General features: G+C 39.1%; 1 protein-coding gene across 1 annotated transcript in view; it reads right to left on the bottom strand.

The window, feature by feature from the left end:
• Window positions 1–18,260, bottom strand: part of RMND5A (required for meiotic nuclear division 5 homolog A) — a 59,002-nt gene that overhangs the window by 14,259 nt on the left and 26,483 nt on the right. The window contains exons 3-4 of the mRNA XM_030827551.1: window positions 13,044–13,178; window positions 11,519–11,619 (exon numbers count right to left, since the gene is read on the bottom strand). Coding sequence (XP_030683411.1) covers window positions 11,519–11,619; window positions 13,044–13,178 — 236 coding nt within the window. The remainder of the gene's footprint in view (window positions 1–11,518; window positions 11,620–13,043; window positions 13,179–18,260) is intronic.

Raw genomic sequence — 18,260 nt, 5'->3', positions numbered from 1 at the left:
TCAAGTAAACCTGCTGACAATAATGTACTTTTTTTTTTTTTTTTTGAGACAGGGTCTCACTCTGTCACCCAAGCTGCAATGCAGTAGTGTAATTGTGGCTCACTGCAGCCTCAGCCTCTTGGGCTCAAGTGATCCTCCTACCTCAGTCTCTGAAGTAGCTAGGACCACAGGTGCATGCTGCCATTCCTGGCTAATTTTTTTAAAAATTGTTTTTGTAAACACTATGTTGCCCAGGCTGGTTTTGAACTCCTGGGTTCAAGTGATCCTCCCGCCTCAGCTTCCCAAAGTGCTGCGGTTACAGGTGTGAGCTTCCGTGCCTGGTCAACCAGCAAAGTACTTCTGGCAGTGGTCTTTCGTCAATGCCCCACATCAATCAACAGTACCAACAGCACTGTGCTTTTTGCAGTCTAATCTGCCAGGCACCTTATGGATTTCCAGTTCCAAGTAGTGCATTTAAATTAGATCACTTTCCAAAAGTTTATACACCCCTTCAATCATATAAGCATGAGTATGTTTTCCTACTAGCAAATAAGGAAAGGCAGTAAGATTTTTCTTTTTTCTGTTTCTGATATGAGATGTATGTGTAAGGGCTTGTAAAGTCAAAGACTGGAGCCAATAGAGTAACTACAAATTTTAATTTTAAAAAAGTCAATAGAAAAAAAGGAAAAATTCATAAATAGACAATTCACAAAAAAAAAATCTCATTTTCATAGGAATATGTTCATGATATAGTGTTAAATGGGAGGAAAGTGTGATTTTTTTATTTTTTATTTTTGAGAAAGGGTTTCACTTTCGTCGCCCAGGCTGCAGTGCAGTGGTATGGTCTCAGCTCACCACTGCAACCTCCACCTCCCAGGCTCAAGCGATTCTCCCGCCTCAGCCTCCCAAGTAGCTGTCACCACAGGCGCACGCCACCGCACCCAGCTAATGTTTTGTATTTTTTTGTAGAGACAAGGTTTCACCATGTTGCCCAGGCTGGTCTTGAACTTCTGGACTCAAGCCATCCTCCCACCTTGGCCTCCCAAAGTGCTGGGATTACAGGCGTGAGCCATCGTGCTCAGCTTGAAAGTGTGATATATATATATATATATATATATATATATATATATATGTGATATGATATATATATATATGATACATATATATATATAAAAAATATAAATTTTTTTTTTTTTGAGACAGAGTTTCACTCTGTTGCCCAGGCTGGAGTGCAGTGGCAAGATCTCAGCTCACTGCAACCTTCACCACCCAGGTTCAAGCCATTCTCCTGCCTCAGCCTCCCGAGTAGGTGGGACTACAAGCATGCACCACTGCACCCGGCTCATTTTTGCATTTTTAGTAGAGACAGGGTCTCACCATGTTGGCCAGGCTGGTCTTGAACCCCTGGCCTCTGGTGATCCACCCGCTTTGGCCTCCCAAAGTGCTGGGATTACAGGCATGAGCCACCATGCCCGGCCAAAAGTGTGATATATTTTTAAAAGTAACTTTTAGACACCAGAATGTTTAGCAGTAATGACTCTGGGATTTCAAGCATTATTTATCAACTGCTATACCATGGGCCATGACTAATCGGAACAAGGCACCAACTCTTACATCAGCACCAGGCGTCTGAAACCACCAGGAAGACACACCAATCAATACCAGCTGACCAGCAGTCCATATTACAGTGATTTCTATAACAGTTTATGCTGTCCTATATTTTCCAGGTTTTCTGTAATGAACATGTATTAATTTTACACTTTAAAAGGTAGTAACTTTTTAAGCTAATGTAAAAGTAAAATTTCTTAACTTCCTTTTTCTTAAATGAACAGGCCTATAGAGTAATTATAAATTACTTTTCCTGAAAGTTATGAATTATCAATTTAAGCTTTATAAGCTATAAACACCTGTACTCCACTTAACCTGGAGAGGCATTTATTTAGACAAATATAATTTTTAATGTACTAAATTTATGTTTGCACAGTTTCAAATTTTGCTATAAACAAGGCTATGAAATAAGAAAAAAACTAGCATTGCTTAATTCCTCCCCCCTCCTTGCCAAGAAATATTTAGAAAAGGAAGTAGATACCTTTACAAAAAGGAACTGGGAGGAGGAGAGGACAACACAAAACCCAAATTCATAGAATACAAGTTTTCAAATTTCTTAAAAGTCATATTTCTTTTCATCCTATTCTGAAACAATACTGTCCTCATTTAACTTCTTAATACTATATTAAGCCTAAATTGTACAAGGCAAGGGACTTCCAAGCTTCTCCCTCCCGGGCAAAATGTCATTTTCTAAACCAAGGATGAGACACCCCATTTTTAACTCTCCCAAACATTGAAGCACATGTAAGCAATTAAGGTGAAATCCTCATCTGACATGATAGGACCTCTCTACAGACTCCAGGATTGTACCCAGAAACCCACATTTGTATTTTCTTGACCTCAATTCCCTGGCCACAGTTAACTGGCCAAATAAGCATAGGTTCTATTCAAAGTTACTCTCCGCAGCTGCCTCCTAATAAGAAAGTCAATCTATTTTTAACTCTATTCACTATTCTTCACTATTCTATGCCTTTTGCTAAGCTCTGGTATCAAGAGTTGCCTTCTGTGATGATCATCGTTAACATCTGCCTTAACAAATCCTTGAAATCTGAGTACAAATTTCACAGTAGCATTCTTACAATAGCAGCTTCTTCAGACAGCTTTACATTAGTCAATTCACAACTTCTGAACATGATAAAAGCATCTTTTCCTGGCAGTGAAGTTCTTCAATATCCTTGTAATTACCATCTTCTTTCAATAAGGCAACTATTATCAATTTGGCCCAAATAGTAGCCAAACTGATTGAGACACACACACACACACACACACACACACACACACACTTCTCTCTCTCAATCCAAAGTAGAAGTAAATGCTCCATCTAAACCATAAGCACCTTTCTATTCTAGTGCAATATAAGTGAAAAGATGGTGAAGTGACTTTACCCTGGTCTTTATAGTGACAGGACTTTTCCAATATGCTTTGTACCATTAGCTTCCTGTAGGCTTAGGTCTTGCCCTAGCTTCATCTTGCTGTTGTCCTTTTCAAACCTTTCTAATCACATTCAATTTCACTTCTAGAGATTTTTCTTGTTGCCAAGTCTGTCTTCCAATTATCCATTTTTGTAAAATGTCACGTGGGTTTACCCCTGGGAGTTAAGGAGGTGACACAACCACACAGGTGTTGCCTGAGGGTAACTGACAGTAGATGTGCAGTGATCAAGAGCGAAGTAACAGAACTGGTCATGACCATGATGCACCTGTTATGTCCTGATGTGTAGACTGAAGAGCTGGCAGAGAAGTCCGTATTTTATACAATTGTTCACAGTTAATACATCATGGTGACTGAAATCTGAACTGTGTTGTTGGCAGCCAGGTGTTATTTAACTAAACTGTGGTAAAAACGAATTTATGTATGTTAGAAACCCGCAAAGACTGCCCATAGGTTCAGTAAAGAATACAAGGGCTGGGTGCAGTGGCTCAGGCCTGTAATCCCAGCACTTTGGGAGGCCGAGGTGGGTGGATCACCTGAGGCTGGGAGTTTGAGGCCAGCCTGATGAACATGGAGAAACCCCATCTCTACCGAAAATACAAAATTAGTCGGCTGTAGTGGTGCATGCCTGTAATCCCATCTACTTGGGAGGCTGAGGCAGGAGAATTGCTTGAACCCGGGAGGCGGAGGTTGTGGTGAGCCAAGATTGCGCCATTGTACTCCAGCCTGGGCAACAAGAGTGAAACTCCGTCTCAAAAAAAAAAAAAAAAAAAAAAAGAATACAAACAGGAGAGAAAGAACACAGAGATCTCAGTGGTAAGAGGTTACTTTATAAAGACAAGGAAGTTCCAGATTGATATAATGAGGAAAGACATAAAGTTTGAGAACCTGAGCAAGTCAGGGTGTCTGTGGCCCATTCTCATAAATCTTAAAGAATTACAAAGAAAAATTAGTTTTCTATTTCTCACTAAAATGATTCCTGCCCCTGCCCCTCCCCCTTCCTTCCTCCCCACGTTTTTGTTTTTGAGACAAAGTCTCATTCCGTTGCCCAGGCTGGAGTACAGTGGCGTGATCTCGGCTCACTGCAACCTCTGCCTCCCGGGTTCAAGTGATTCTTCTGCCTCAGCCTCCCGAGTAGCTGGGGTTACAGGTGCTCACCACCGTGCCTGGCTAATTTTGTATTTTTAGTAGAGATGGTGGGGCGGGGGGGGGGGGGGGGGGGGGGGGGTGGGGGGGGCAAGCAAACTAAAAATGCAGTGAAATTATTAACTCTATACTTTTTTAAAAAAAAAATTCTGATCCCAAATTTCCAGCATGGACCACGAGAACACTGTCACCTTTGGAATTACTCCATTTAGAGAAACACTGAAGACCCCAAAAATGACAGTAAGATCAACAGTGTTACACTGATCTCTATGCACTGCCACTACATTCTTCTGATGAAGAGCCTTTTGGGGCCTTTCCACCAACAAACCCCAAAACAATATTACTTATAAGAAGACTAACTTAGAAGCAATCCACATGTATACAATTACCCAGCAGAAACATTAGCATTAATTATCTTAATTGTCAGGCCTGTGAAAAGACTTGGCACGCAGTTACCTCCATATTTAGAATTTCTACATCATTCCAAAAATAAATACAAGATTTTACCTTCATAGTTAGTGGTTCTCCCTCAGGAAACTAACAGACAGCATTAGTAGGCTTATCTCTCTCATCTTACAATTTTGCCAGCCTGGGTGGGTGTCTATTTCTAGTAATACTGGGGAAAAAAGCCTCTTGCCAATCCCACAGCACATTCCACTATAACCTTTCACAGCATTTAAAGGCTTACAAAAACCTCTTTTTCTAATTTCCTTTAAGGCTATACTCTTGGAGGTAAAAGCTGAAGTCCAGGGGAATTAATGACATTTATTTTTACTCCACAGGTGTGGACCTGGTGAAATGTCCTTAGTAACATGAATCAAATGCTTAAAAATTCAGAGAATGGCAAACCTGACAAAAATCAAAGTTCAGTCAAAAAAGTGAGGAACTCTATAACTTTGCTTTAGAGACTGAAAAGAACACTCAATGTTTCATTTCTTAGATATTTTCAAATGGTAATTTTTCAGCTATGGGCTGAGTCCATTGCTGGAACTACTACCATTAAACTCATCTCAGAGTTGGTGTGAGTCTCTGTCCTTTTCACATGCTATTTAAGAAACCACACAAACTATGGTATTGCATATCTGACTCTATTTAAGACACACACACACCCTTTTATATGAGGTTCTCAGTAATGCACAGATTAGTAAGAGCTACACATAGGAGTGGTCACCATATTGGACAACACAACTCTACAGATTAGTGATCTTTTTAAAGTACTTAATATGACATTGCCTTATTTACTGCTAGTTTCCTACCACAAAAATAAAAACAAGATATTTTATAAACCTGATACTAGACCTGCATTTTACAAGCACATGTACAGTGTCTTTCCCAGGTCTCCCTTTTCTTTTCTATCATGTGTGTTTAGCCTCCCAGCTAGTTTAGCTCCTTAGGTTTTTAAACATTTATTCTCAGGGACCATTTAAATTTTCTCTTTCTGTGAAGACTCTCAATTTCTCTAGTCACAGATTGCCCACTTATTTCCAATACTGCTCAAGTCTTTGGTGAGGATGTATTCAGATAATGTCTATTCTTTCCCCTACGGAATACCTACAGTCTTGGAATTTCTATAAACTTTCACCAGCAACAAATATAAAATAGACAATAGAAAACAGTGTTATCAACGCAATTTTTTTTTCTCTTCTGGCTTTTTTCTATTCCTTCTTTTCTGTATCCTTCTGAAAAATGGCACCTCTTTCTACTTTCAATTAGCTTCTCTTTAAGAGGTATGCTTTCTCCACCAGACTTAGGGCATAGAGAGTGAGTTAAAATGTATCCATTAACTCTTTCCTCTTCTGCCTTTTTAAAATTAAGACCAAAAGGTGAGGGAGGAAAGAAAAAAAATGAACCTCTGGAAAAAAATCCAACTTGTTCAAGCCTTGATTGTTCCTTCTGTTAGGCCGGCACATCTATCAGAGCCTTGTTTCCTCTGTGGTTCTATGTGGCTATTAAAATGTGCCTGAGTCAGGGAGACCACTCACCTACAGGAAGCCACGAGTAGTAATAAGAAAACAGACACCAGGCCGGGCACTGCGGCTCATGCCTGTAATCCCAGCACTTTAGGAGGCCAAGGTGGAAGGACCGCTTGAGCTCAGAGTTCAAGACCAGCCTGGGCGACAACATAGTGAGACCCCATCTCTATCTATTCCTCTATTCAACTAAAAAAGCGGCGGGGGAGGGAGGGAAACTAGAAATTGCTGAATCACCGTTACCCTCATTTCCAGTGATAGTCAAGGCCCCGTGATCAGGCACCTCTGCCTCCTTCCTCCAATTTCATTTTCTACAACTATTTCCTGCTTATAAACTGTTTTACCCATTGGTACTAGAATTTCTATTAAGTCTGTCAAGCATCTTCACATCTTTAGGACTACTGGCCACACACACCACGAAGAAACCTGTGGCTTCTTTCTATACCCACCTATCTGCTAGCTTTGGAGATGGAGTCTTCCCATATTTCAGCAGCCTGCCTGATACTGTTCTTGGCCTGTCCAATCTAAACCCTTCTGTGGTCTGAAGTAATTTTTTTTTCTCTTCTGTGAAAAATGCTGTAACATCTCTCTTCCCTTTCTCATAACCATTCAGTTGCTTTTTTTTTGAGACGGAGTATTACTTTGTCACCCAGGCTGGAATGCAGACACAATCTAAGCTCACTGCAACCTCCGCCTCCCCAGTTCAAGGGATTCTCCTCCCTCAGCCTCCCAAGTAGCTGGGATTACAGGCATGCACCACCACACCCGGCTAATTTTGTATTTTTAGTACAGACTGGGTTTTGCCATGTTGGCCAGGCTGGTCTTGAACTCGTGACCTCAGGTGATTCACCCGCCTAGGCCTCCCAAAGTGCTGGGATTACAGGCGTGAGCCTCTGCGCCCGGCCAGCTGCTTTCGTTATGGCATTTTACTGAGGCTTTGCTATTAGCAAATTCTTTGAAAAAAGTGTTACAAGGTTCCCCAGAGGCAGTGATGAAATGCTCTCACAGGCCCATGGAAATGATTTTGTGGTATACATGGTCACATATCTCAGCACTGGTCCCTTCTGCCTTAAGACTGCCCTCAGAGTCAAAGACTTAGCCCAGGCCAGAAGTCTAGTGGACTTAGCCTTTGCCACAGTGAAGGTGTGAACATATCTAGAAAAGATGTGGTTCAACTCAACTCAACTCATATGATAAATGTAAACTGAAAATATGACATGTCATTCTTCCCCTACCACACATACCTATCAGTTATCAGGCTCACAAAGTTTTTTGTTTTTGTTTTTGTTTTTAATGGAAGGAAAATCAGCTGTGACAGCAAGGATGTGAAATGATCTTTGCTATTTTGTGGTAGGGTTGTATTTCAGGGCAACCTTTATAGAGAGAAATGTGGTAAGATCAATCCAAATTTTAAATGTACCTTAACCCAATATTCTAGTAATGTTCCCTACATATCTAGCAGGCATGTTCAAAATAATGTGCAATGGATATTCAATGCTGCATCACTTATAAAGCAAAAGATCGGAAACTACAAATGTCTATCCATAGGAACTGGTTAAATAAAATTAAGGTATAATCCCTAAAAGAGAACACTAAGCAGCCACCAAAAAAAAAAAAGATAGTTCTATATGTTCTGATATAGGCAAATACTTCAAAATTTTTCAAGTAAAAAGCAGAACACTGTGTATAGTATGCAACCACTTGTGCATAAAAATGTACATAAACATAATACAGTTAATGGTGGCTGCCTGTTTGGAGAGTAACTGTGATTAGAAGGCAAAGGTGGGGAGATTTACTTTTCACTGTATTTTTATTTTGTTGTGCCTTTTGATTTTGTACTCTTATTTATTACCTATTGGGATACTTAATGCTGACTCAAAACTCAACCAAGGCAAGCCAAGGACAATTTTGAGAAAAGGAGTCAGTGAATGAAGTCTGAACTGCCCAAAGGCTCTGCAACACAACCTCCATGGTGGAGATAATGGCATCAGGACATTTCAGCCTGAGAACTTTGAACATTTTCTAGAACAATCTCCTCTTATTCCAGCTCTAGGCTTAGCAAGCTCATGTGCCTTCCACATGGACCTGCCTGCCACAAGCTAGTTTCACAGCCACTAATAATCCAAACTATACATGCAGCTTAGCAATTCAGGTTTTTATCGTTTTTAAAGGCCTGTTCTTAGTGAAAACAAAACAAAATAAGGGGCCGGGCGTGGTGGCTCATGCCTGTAATCACAGCACTTTGGGAGGCCGAGGCGGGTGGATCATGAGGTCACGAGATAGTGACCAGCCTGACCAACATGGTGAAACCCCATCTCTACTAAAAATAGAAAAATTAGCTGGGCGTGGTGGCACGAGCCTGTAATCCCAGCTACTCGGGAGGCTGAGGCAGGAGAATTGCTTGAACCTGGGAAGCGGAGGTTGCAGTGAGCCGAGATCGCGCCACTGCACTCCAGCCTGGTGATGCTGCGAGACTCCATCTCAAAAAAAAAAAAAAAAAAAATAAAAATAAGGACACCAAAAACAAGTTTCCAAGTCTGCAAGGCTGAAAGTCAGATACTAGACTGTGGCAAATCCAGCAAGGTAGTATTACTATTTGAGACACGTTTAGGAAGGCAACCAAGCAGCTTCCCCTAAAGGTAGTGCTTTCTTTCAATATGTATGTTAATAATGCCATAGCTACAAGGACAGTTTCTATTTTTTCTAATATTTCCCCCACCTTGTTGTATTAAGTTACTATTCTCTCGTTAACACTTAACACTATTTTTGGCTTTCTATCTGCCACCATGAAAGAGGATGACAAGTTTGCTCTAAATTCTCCTGCGGATTACTGTTATTCATTGAGGGCCTACTATGAGGTAAGCACTACTCTAGGCACCAAGAGAAATTCAAAAAGCAAATAAAACAATCTGGGTGAGCATAAAAGAAATCTGGATGAGGGGGAAAATCTGTACAAACTCAGAGGTACAAGGGCACGGAACACAGGAGCAGGCAAGGTCCTGATTAGATCTATGTAATCAGGTGTTGTTCTGCCACTTCTCTCCACAATATCACCATTCCCCTAGGCCCTCAATGGCCTTTAGCTGGGCATATAATAACCACTCAAGAAGAGTTACTATAATTACCACTACATTCCCTCATGCTGATATTAAACACTATTCCCAGAAACATGAAATGAGAAAATTTTTACTTATGGAACAAGTCCTCTCTCTGCCTGAGAGGAATTGTCTTAAGGCAACAAATAATAGACAAAATTTACAGAAATAATCAATATACATAACATGCTTATCAATAAGAAACATATATATGCACAAAGTTAAAAAGGGTCTTAGGAGAAAAGTCTGGAGTACTCTGAAGGCTAAGGTGGCAAATACTATGTGCCAGTGACTATAGATATAGTATGTACATGACTAGCATATATGAAAAAAGTTTAATGAAAAAACCTAAGAAATGCATAGATAAGTGAATATTACCTTGAATAACAACCCAAATATTATTTGCTAATCACTATAAAACAACTGGGAAACCCATTACATGTAGGCTTTCTCGGGCACATTGGCCCATGCCTATAATCCCAGTACTTTGGGCAGCTGACCCTCCAGGAGGATCACTTGAGGCCAGCAGTTTGAGACCAGCCTGAGCGAGATAGAGAAATCCTCTCTCTATAAAATATTTAAAGATTAGCCAGGTGTGGCGGTGTGCACCTGTAGTCTTAGCTACTCAGGAGGCTGGGGCAGGAGGATTACTTAAGCCCAGGAGTTTGGGAGGGTGCAGTGAGCTACGATCATCCCACTGCACTCCAGCCTGGGCCACAGAGCAAGACTCTGTCTCTCTGGGGGGGGACAAAAAAAAAGTAGTTGTTGCCATATTTTGTTTAAGAGGTGTTAGAGGTATTTGGTTGAATTTATCTCCCAGATGTGTCACAATCTGAAATTTGCTTAAACAAATTCTACAAAGGTAATATGCATCTTACACAGAGGTACAGTTCTTAAGTGAGATCTATTATAATTTATACAAGAATTTTATATAAATTTATACAGGAATTTCTATCTAGTCATCTGCGCTGGTTTTAGAACTATACAAAATTTTCTCAGAACTGAGAAATGGCCGAGTACAGTGGCTCAAGTCTGTAATTCCAGCACTTTGGGAAGCCGAGGTGGGAGAATCGCTTGAGCCCAGGAGTTCGAAACCAGCCTGGGTAACATAGTGAGATCCTGTCTCTACAAAAAAAATTTTTTTTTAAATTAGCTGGGCGTAACGGCACAGTCCTGTAGTCCCAACTACTCGGGAGGCTAAGGTGGGAGGTTGGGGGGTTGGGGCTGTAGTGAGCCATGATTATGCCACTGCACTCCAGCCTGGATGACAGGGATACCCTGTCTCAAAAAGGAAAAAGAACTGAGAAATGGTCAGAAAGAAAAATCTAAGCTATGAAGAATTAAATGGGTTAGTGGAACTAAATTTTAAGGGAAAAAGCGTACATTTTATAAAAGTCAACTTCCCAACTAACCCCGTAACACCGATGGTTAATTTTTCTGGTTTTAAAATACCAGGATTCCAAAGGTATAACCTCACAACAAATCACTGCTTCTATAATCCAGTTTCTTTCCTTTATTTCATGAGCTATTTATTACAAATAACCTGGTAATCCTCACAGTAAAAAATTTTAGGACTGGGGCCAGCAAACTATGGCACAGGCCACATACAGCTTGCTGCCTGTTTTGTATAGCAGATGGCCAAGAATGGGTTTTTAAATTTTTAAAGGGTTGTAAAATAAAATGAAGAATATGCGACAGAGACCTTATGTGGACTAAAAAGCCTAAAATATTTCCTACTTGGTCCTTTATGGAAAAGCTTGCTGACCCTGCTCTAGAATAATATTTATTATAGCTTACTCAGTAATTTCAGACAATTCTTATCAATGAGAGGTTCATGGTCAATTACCAAAATCCACAGTAATTAAGAATAGAGTACCTTTATAAAAATATTTGTTCTCTTCATCCACACCACCTAGAATGCTAGCATAAAACCCAGCAAAACCCAGCACATTATGGAAGCTTAAATATCAAACTTGCACTGGCTGAACAATAGTGCTTGTTGTAATATCAGCCCACACAAAGTGGTGGTGTAGCCTGGAAACAGAAAACCCTTTTCTCTCATGGGAATTCAGACCAACTGATAAGTGAAATAGGCTCCAACCATTTTCTCATATTGCACACCCCCCATATTTCACTTAGCCGAAATAAATAAAATAATTATCCTTTGATTTCTCTGAAGTCTACCACAGGTAAGACAAATATATCTAAAAATCTCTACTGTGTTTTCTGATTGAGTTTTCTTACAGAGAGTTCTCAGAGTACTCAAAAGAAAGCAAACTCAATACTCACTCCAGAGCAGGTCTCAGAACTCTGACCTTTAATGCCTCTAATATTCTATTTAACTCCACAAATGGTTCCTTCTGACTTGGGTCTACAGAAAGACCAGATTCCTGGAAAAAAGAAAGAAAGAAAGAACTTTTGTTAGCAGTAATCAGGGTAAGGAGCTAGTGGTAAAAGTATATTCTAGATTGTAAAATATGGGGCAAGCCATTAAAGATAATTCCCTATAGTAGAGACTGATGACTGACCCCTAGTACCATTCTTCCCCTCTTTTCCATAGTAGAATCCCCAAATTTCAGCAGGGTACATAAGCAAATAGAATAAAGCTCGGTATGGCTTTGTAAGAAGTTCTGACCAGTGAAATATAAATATGCACCCTGCCCCTTCCTGGGATACAAATGTATGGCTGGAGCTGTGGCTGCTATCCTGGACCCTGAAGACAGGAGACACCCTGGGAATAACAGAGGTACAAGGTGCTAAGTCCCTAAGAGTTTCACGATGCAGAGCTACCAAACATGCTGTGGACGTCTTACTACCGATTTCTGTGCAAGAAAAAAACTTCACTTTTGCTTAAGCCACTGTAATTGTGGGTCTTTTGTTACTTAAAAGCAAACAATCTTCAATGACAGTTTACTGCAGGAAATTACATGGAGACATACACAAAATCCCTGTAAGGTACAGAGAAAAACCGAGTTATCATTTATCTGAATTGTTTAAAATAGAAAAGGCTTAGATTAGAGGTTTGGTTTACAGACTGATTTTAAACTATTTAATTCTTTCGGTCCTTCATGTTTCTAAACAAAAATGCAACAGCACATGGTGGCTTAGAATGGAGTGTGAAGACATCAATCAGGGACTGAATCCCAGTTCTTTCACAAAGAACCTGTTAAGGCCTCGGGCAACTTACTTCTCCAGACCTTAGATTTTTCATCTGTAGAATGGAAACAATAATTTGTACTTCATGGGATTGCAGCAAGGAATAAAGGCGGGGCTTGGCTTAAGGTAAGCACTCAATATATGGCAGCTGCTACTATTATGACTACATGGTATTTGTAAACTGTTCTAGAGTTCTAACTCGTGTGATAGAAATAAAAGACAAATGCTGCTAATGCGAAGTAAAAAATTTTGGTTGGAAATTCATTTGATAAAATTGTTTAAGCTGGGCTAGAACAGAAGAACAAACATCAATGTTTTTGTCCCTTTCCTCTTATCTGCTATACTAACCTTCTCTATCAAAAATGGAAATAAAGAAAGAATATCGCTTCTGAGCCCTTTGATTCATGAACTGGGACTAACCTTCTGGGACGGGAACAAGAAAAAAATGATCTGGATAACAAGTTCTAGAACTATAATTTTTGCCACTTAAAAAATTCCTCAAAATACGCCTAGTAAAATGAGGTCACCTCTGATAATTTAAATATTAAAAATCTATCTATAGCTAGAGGAAGACTCAAAACCCCATCCTGCAAATACTGTAAACTCCAAGGAGTTCCCTTGTTTCTTTTTCATATCCTCCCAGTTGGCACACTGTTACCTGACAGAGCTCCTCAGCTACATCCAGCATTCCTTGTCGAAAGAAGTGCTCCACCATCACCTCATTGAGAAGCCTTTGGCTGTCTGCCTGCCAGCAGCCATCTATTCCCACACTGCTAATGTCAGAATCAAAATTCTGGGGGAAAAAAGAGAAAGAGAATCATAAATAGATTATTTTCACCCCACTTAACAGGAAAAAAAATGGTCTTTGTTTCAGTCTGAGATACCCCAATAAGTACCCAACTGCAATTTATAGCATACCATAGGAAGGAATTTTTCCACTGCTCCTTTCTAAAACTTGTCATGCTAGAAGAGTAAATAGGTATAATTTTAGATAATATTTTTTAAAGTAGATTTAATAATGGTGTCCATGAATAAAATAAAATCAAGCGAATGAACTGATTCCTAGGCATTATATGCAGCAATATTTTTAGAGGAATGCAATGATGACCTGTAAAAGCATGCTCACTGCAGCACTGTCTATAATGGGAGGGGAAAAAAGGAGAAAAAACACATATGCCTATCAATAAAATAATCCATGGCACATCCCAACAACTGCAGTATTGAGGCTGAAAGTGGTTGTGGGGGCACGGCCAAGTAGTTAAGACAGGGGTTTAGGTACACCTCTGGGTTTGCCTTTGAGCTATACATGCATGGTCCTGACTCTGAACAGCATACTACAGATTTTGAAAACTGAACTAGGGAATAGACCTAATTCCCAGGTCCCATATTGGCTACCAGGTGGTACACACACAGGACAAATCTAAATAACTGTAATGGCTTTAGAAACAAAACTAACATTGAAACTACAACCCAGAAAAGACTGGTTAGAACTTGTGGCCTGAATCCAACAAGGTTGATTGCCAGCTAAAACAAAAATACCAACATTCTCCACAGAACTTAAACAAGACCCAGAGTACTATAACACATATTCAAAATGTTCAAGATACTGCAAAATTACTTGGCATACAAAGAACCAAGAAAATCTCAACTCACATGGAAAAAGATGATCAACAGACACCAATGCCAATATGACAGAGATGCTGGAACCATCCAAAACTTTAGAGTAGTTATTATAAAAATACAAACAATCTTGAAACAAAGGGAGAGACTTAGCAAGGAAAAAGCCGATACAGTAACCAAAATAAAAAATTCATTGGATGAATTTTTCAACAGCAGAAGCAAAGTGGCAGTGCAAAAAGTCAGTGAAGATCAATAGAATTCATCCAATCTGAACACCAGTAAAAAAACAAAAAACAAAAAACAAAAAACAAACAGAGCCTCAGGGACCTGTGGGAAAATTACAAAAGATCTAGCGTGTGTGTCATCAGAATACTAGGAGAAGAGAAACAGTATGGTATAGAAAAAAATAGTTGAGGAGTATTTCCCAAGTTTAGCAAAAGACATAAATCTACAGATTCTAGAAGGTCAGTGAACTCCAACATGGACAAATTCAAAGAAATCTGACCCAAACATCTCACATTTAAACTGTTAAAACTGAAGATAAAGCAAAAAATCTTGCAGGTAGCCAGAGAAAGGTGACATGTTACTTACAGGGGAACCATGATTCAAATGACTACAGATTTCTCAACAGAAACTATGGAGGCCAGAAAGAAGTGGCATGACATTTGTCAAGTACTGAAAGAAAATAACTGTCATCCTAGAATTCTATATCCCGTGAAAATATCCTTCAGGAATGAAGATGAAATAAAGACATTCTCGGACGGAGAGAAACTGAATTTACTGCCATCAGACTTGCTCTAAAAGCACTGCTAAAGTCTTCAGACAGAAGAAAATGACACCAGAAGGAACATGAAACATCAAGAGTGAAAGAAGAGCAAACGTACATCACAGTGTGAAAGCTTTCCCAGCCTAATTCCACTTCAGCACCCTTTATTTTTCATAGGCATTGCTCCCTAATAAATGTTTTGCATTTCTTTTTAAAAGTATATAAACTTAACTAGACAAGGCCATTTAGATTTAACTAAAATTGCAATCCTGGTCAACCACTGCTTAAATATACAGTCCAACCAATACGCAATTATTTTACATGATGTACAAGAACAGGTAGTAAGTAACCAGCAACAGCAACTGCAAACAATCCACTATTTACAGTCACAATGCAGGAGTGCTTTTCTCCAAAATTAAGCACATTTTTCTCCCTAAAAAGAGCTATCTACCCTATTTCTAGATGTGAAAACAGTAGCCTAAAACTGAATACACACATTAAGGTTTGGAATCACTCAAGACAAAACAAACACAAAAAAAACCAAGAGTGTTGTCAGTCTTAATTTTTATTCATTTTCTTTTCACAGACATTTTTCTTAGCCAAGTATTTAACCTAAAGAATAGAAATAACGAGGTGGGCATGGTGGCTCACCTGTAATCCCAGCACTTTGGGAGGCCGAGGTGGGAGGATCACCTGAAGTCGGGAGTTCAAGACCAACCTGGCCAACATGGTGAAACCTCGTCTCTACTAAAAATACAAAATTAGCTGGGCGTGGTGGCAGGTGCCTGTGATCCCATCTACTTGGGAGGCTGAGGAAGGAGAATCGCTTGAACCCAGGGAGGCAGAGGTTGCAGTGAGCCTAGATCATGCCATTGCACTCCAGCCTGAGAGACAGAGCAAGACTCCATTCCAAAAAAAAAAGAAAGAAAAAGAAATAATACAAAGTACCTAGATGCTAAAGCAACAGCATCCATGTATATAATGAAAAAACTGTTACCTAGCACTGAAGAACCACAACTGCTTGTACAAGATTATCCTGTTTAATTTCTATTTATCAGATTCTGCCTGTTGAGAGCTAATTTTATAACAGTTCATCAGTATTTTTAAGTAAATTATTTTATCTTTATGCTGTCTATGACAACTAGAATACTGGAGATGGTACTGCTTTCTGTCTCTTCTGGAATAGAGGCTCAGAGGCTGATCAGTGCTATTCTCTCCCAAATTCTACTTCCCAAAGGGCCATTCAAATGCATAAAGGAATGGGTTTCTAAAGATCTGAAGATGACAGTTTATTACAAACTCAGGAACCTGCCCATAACTCTCTAAATGTCTAAATGTACAGTATAAGCAAAGAATCAAGAGATTAATTAAGAAAGTTCTCTCCCTAACTTATCAACTGCATTAAATCCAAATACAACCTTCAGGTTTCTGCTTATTCATTTAATGATTTTTCCCCAAACAACACATTTATTAGTGCCTATTCCTTAGGGAAAAATAAAATAAAACAACGCTGGAAGACACGCTGGTCAGCTCAAAGCACAGATCATGTTGAAACAATTTTATCTGGTAGTATATATATTAGGTCAGAATTTTAATAAGCTACCATCTGACAGCATTTGCTCAGATCAAACAAAATAATCCCTTGAATTCTTTCCTTAATATACATATTAAAAGTAAATATTCATCACCTAGAAAATTACAAAAAAAGTCTAATATTTAAACAATTTTCTTTGGGTTTGCTACAAAGTTTTACAACGATGCCCTATGTGTATCTCTATTTTCTTAAGGCTTACTATGGTCACTACTACATAGGTAAGAAAAGTCAAACACCTTTACACTCAAAATCTAACTACATTCAAGCTCATGACTTATTTGCTGCTCTTGGAAAAGAAGCATGAATGAGCAATGCATTCGATTGTTTTCTGGACACTTCTGAGCTCCCCTTCTACCATTCTGATTTTCCAGTATAAACTACTGAGGTAGATAAGTAAACTTCCATAGCTTATTTTCTGGTCACATGCATTAAAAATTAAAGCTAAGATTATAAAATGTAGAGAGGTTGAGGAAATGCAATACAGTGTCAAACTCCTTTTGTTATAACTGCAGGTTCTTACTGTTGCATCAGAGCCAGCATTAGTTCCAGTTTCTGTTGCTAGGTAACCAAACTCGTTTGCATGGCTGCCCAGAAAATCCACAGCACTGCAAACCAGCCAAGAGGTGGCTAATGAAGAGAAATACCATCTATAATTAACATCTTCTGTCTTACTATACTTTTTCTTTTCATATTTTTTAAGCAAAGAAAAGCTTTGGCATCCTGTTCTTAATTGGGAAGAAAGGATCCAAACAAGAACCAAAAGCAAAAAAGCACACATCCAAGGGTGTGTCCATCCGGAGAGGATGTTCTGACTTGGAAGGAGAAATCCAGGACATACTAAATCTAGAAGCTGAGGCAGAAGAGGAGTAAATAACTTTGATACAACATCATTATGAAAATGTGAGATCTAAACACGCCACCCTACCTCTGTGGCCGTATCATGAACACATAAATCAATCAGAAATGGCTTTCACTGTTTACTGTCAAAAACCAATCCGTTTCTCAAATATATTTTATAAAATTATAATGACTGAGCAGACAGTGGTCACAATATATATATAAAACTCAGTATTTAATTCCTAAGTACCAATTCCCTAATAGTATTAACATGTATTTTGAAACTTCTCCAACTACTTTGAAGAAAAATTAGTGTATGAACCAACAATGTGCCATTGTTGCACCTATCAGGAATTAATTTCCCTTTAAGCATCCAGTTAATCTGGTTTAGCAGTGAGAGGCAGACAGCAAAGGATACTTAACAGAGTAAGAAGACCTGCATTCTGGTTCCCCTCAGACTAACAGATGATAGCTACTTCACATACAAACCACACAAGATTAGTATTCAGAAGAGTTTGAAACAAACACACGTCTCTCAATAAGAAAGACAACTTAACAGAAAAAATGGACAGAAGAACATGAAATGCACAAACGGGAAATTCCTGATGTTAAACATGAGAAGATGCCCCACCTTCAAGATGGTCAAAGAAAGGCAAAATTAGTACAACTAGATACTACTTCACACCCATCTGATTAATCTTTAAACATTTAAAGTCTGATAATACCAGGTATAGGTGAGAAATGAGGAAGCAGGAAGTGTTATAGGTGTTTGGTAGGGCTGTAAATTGGTATAAACCCTTCAGGGGAAAATTTTACAATACCTAGCAAAGCTGATAATGAGGCACCTGTCCTATGACGAAATAATCCATATTTAGGCATATACCAGATAGTAGTGCTTTACAAACCAAGAGCTGGAAAATAAACTTGGTAGTGTGTCATAATCAGCATTTTGTAGATGCATTTTTTGATGTAGACATTCCATTATTCTCCTTACGGTATTTACACCTCTTCTTTGGTTATCAACATTAAGAGAACAGTAGATTCACACTGTTATGTTA

Source organism: Nomascus leucogenys, chromosome 14, assembly GCF_006542625.1.
Source record: "Nomascus leucogenys isolate Asia chromosome 14, Asia_NLE_v1, whole genome shotgun sequence".
NCBI lineage: Eukaryota > Metazoa > Chordata > Mammalia > Primates > Hylobatidae > Nomascus > Nomascus leucogenys.
This window is presented reverse-complemented; position numbering and strand designations above follow the sequence as displayed.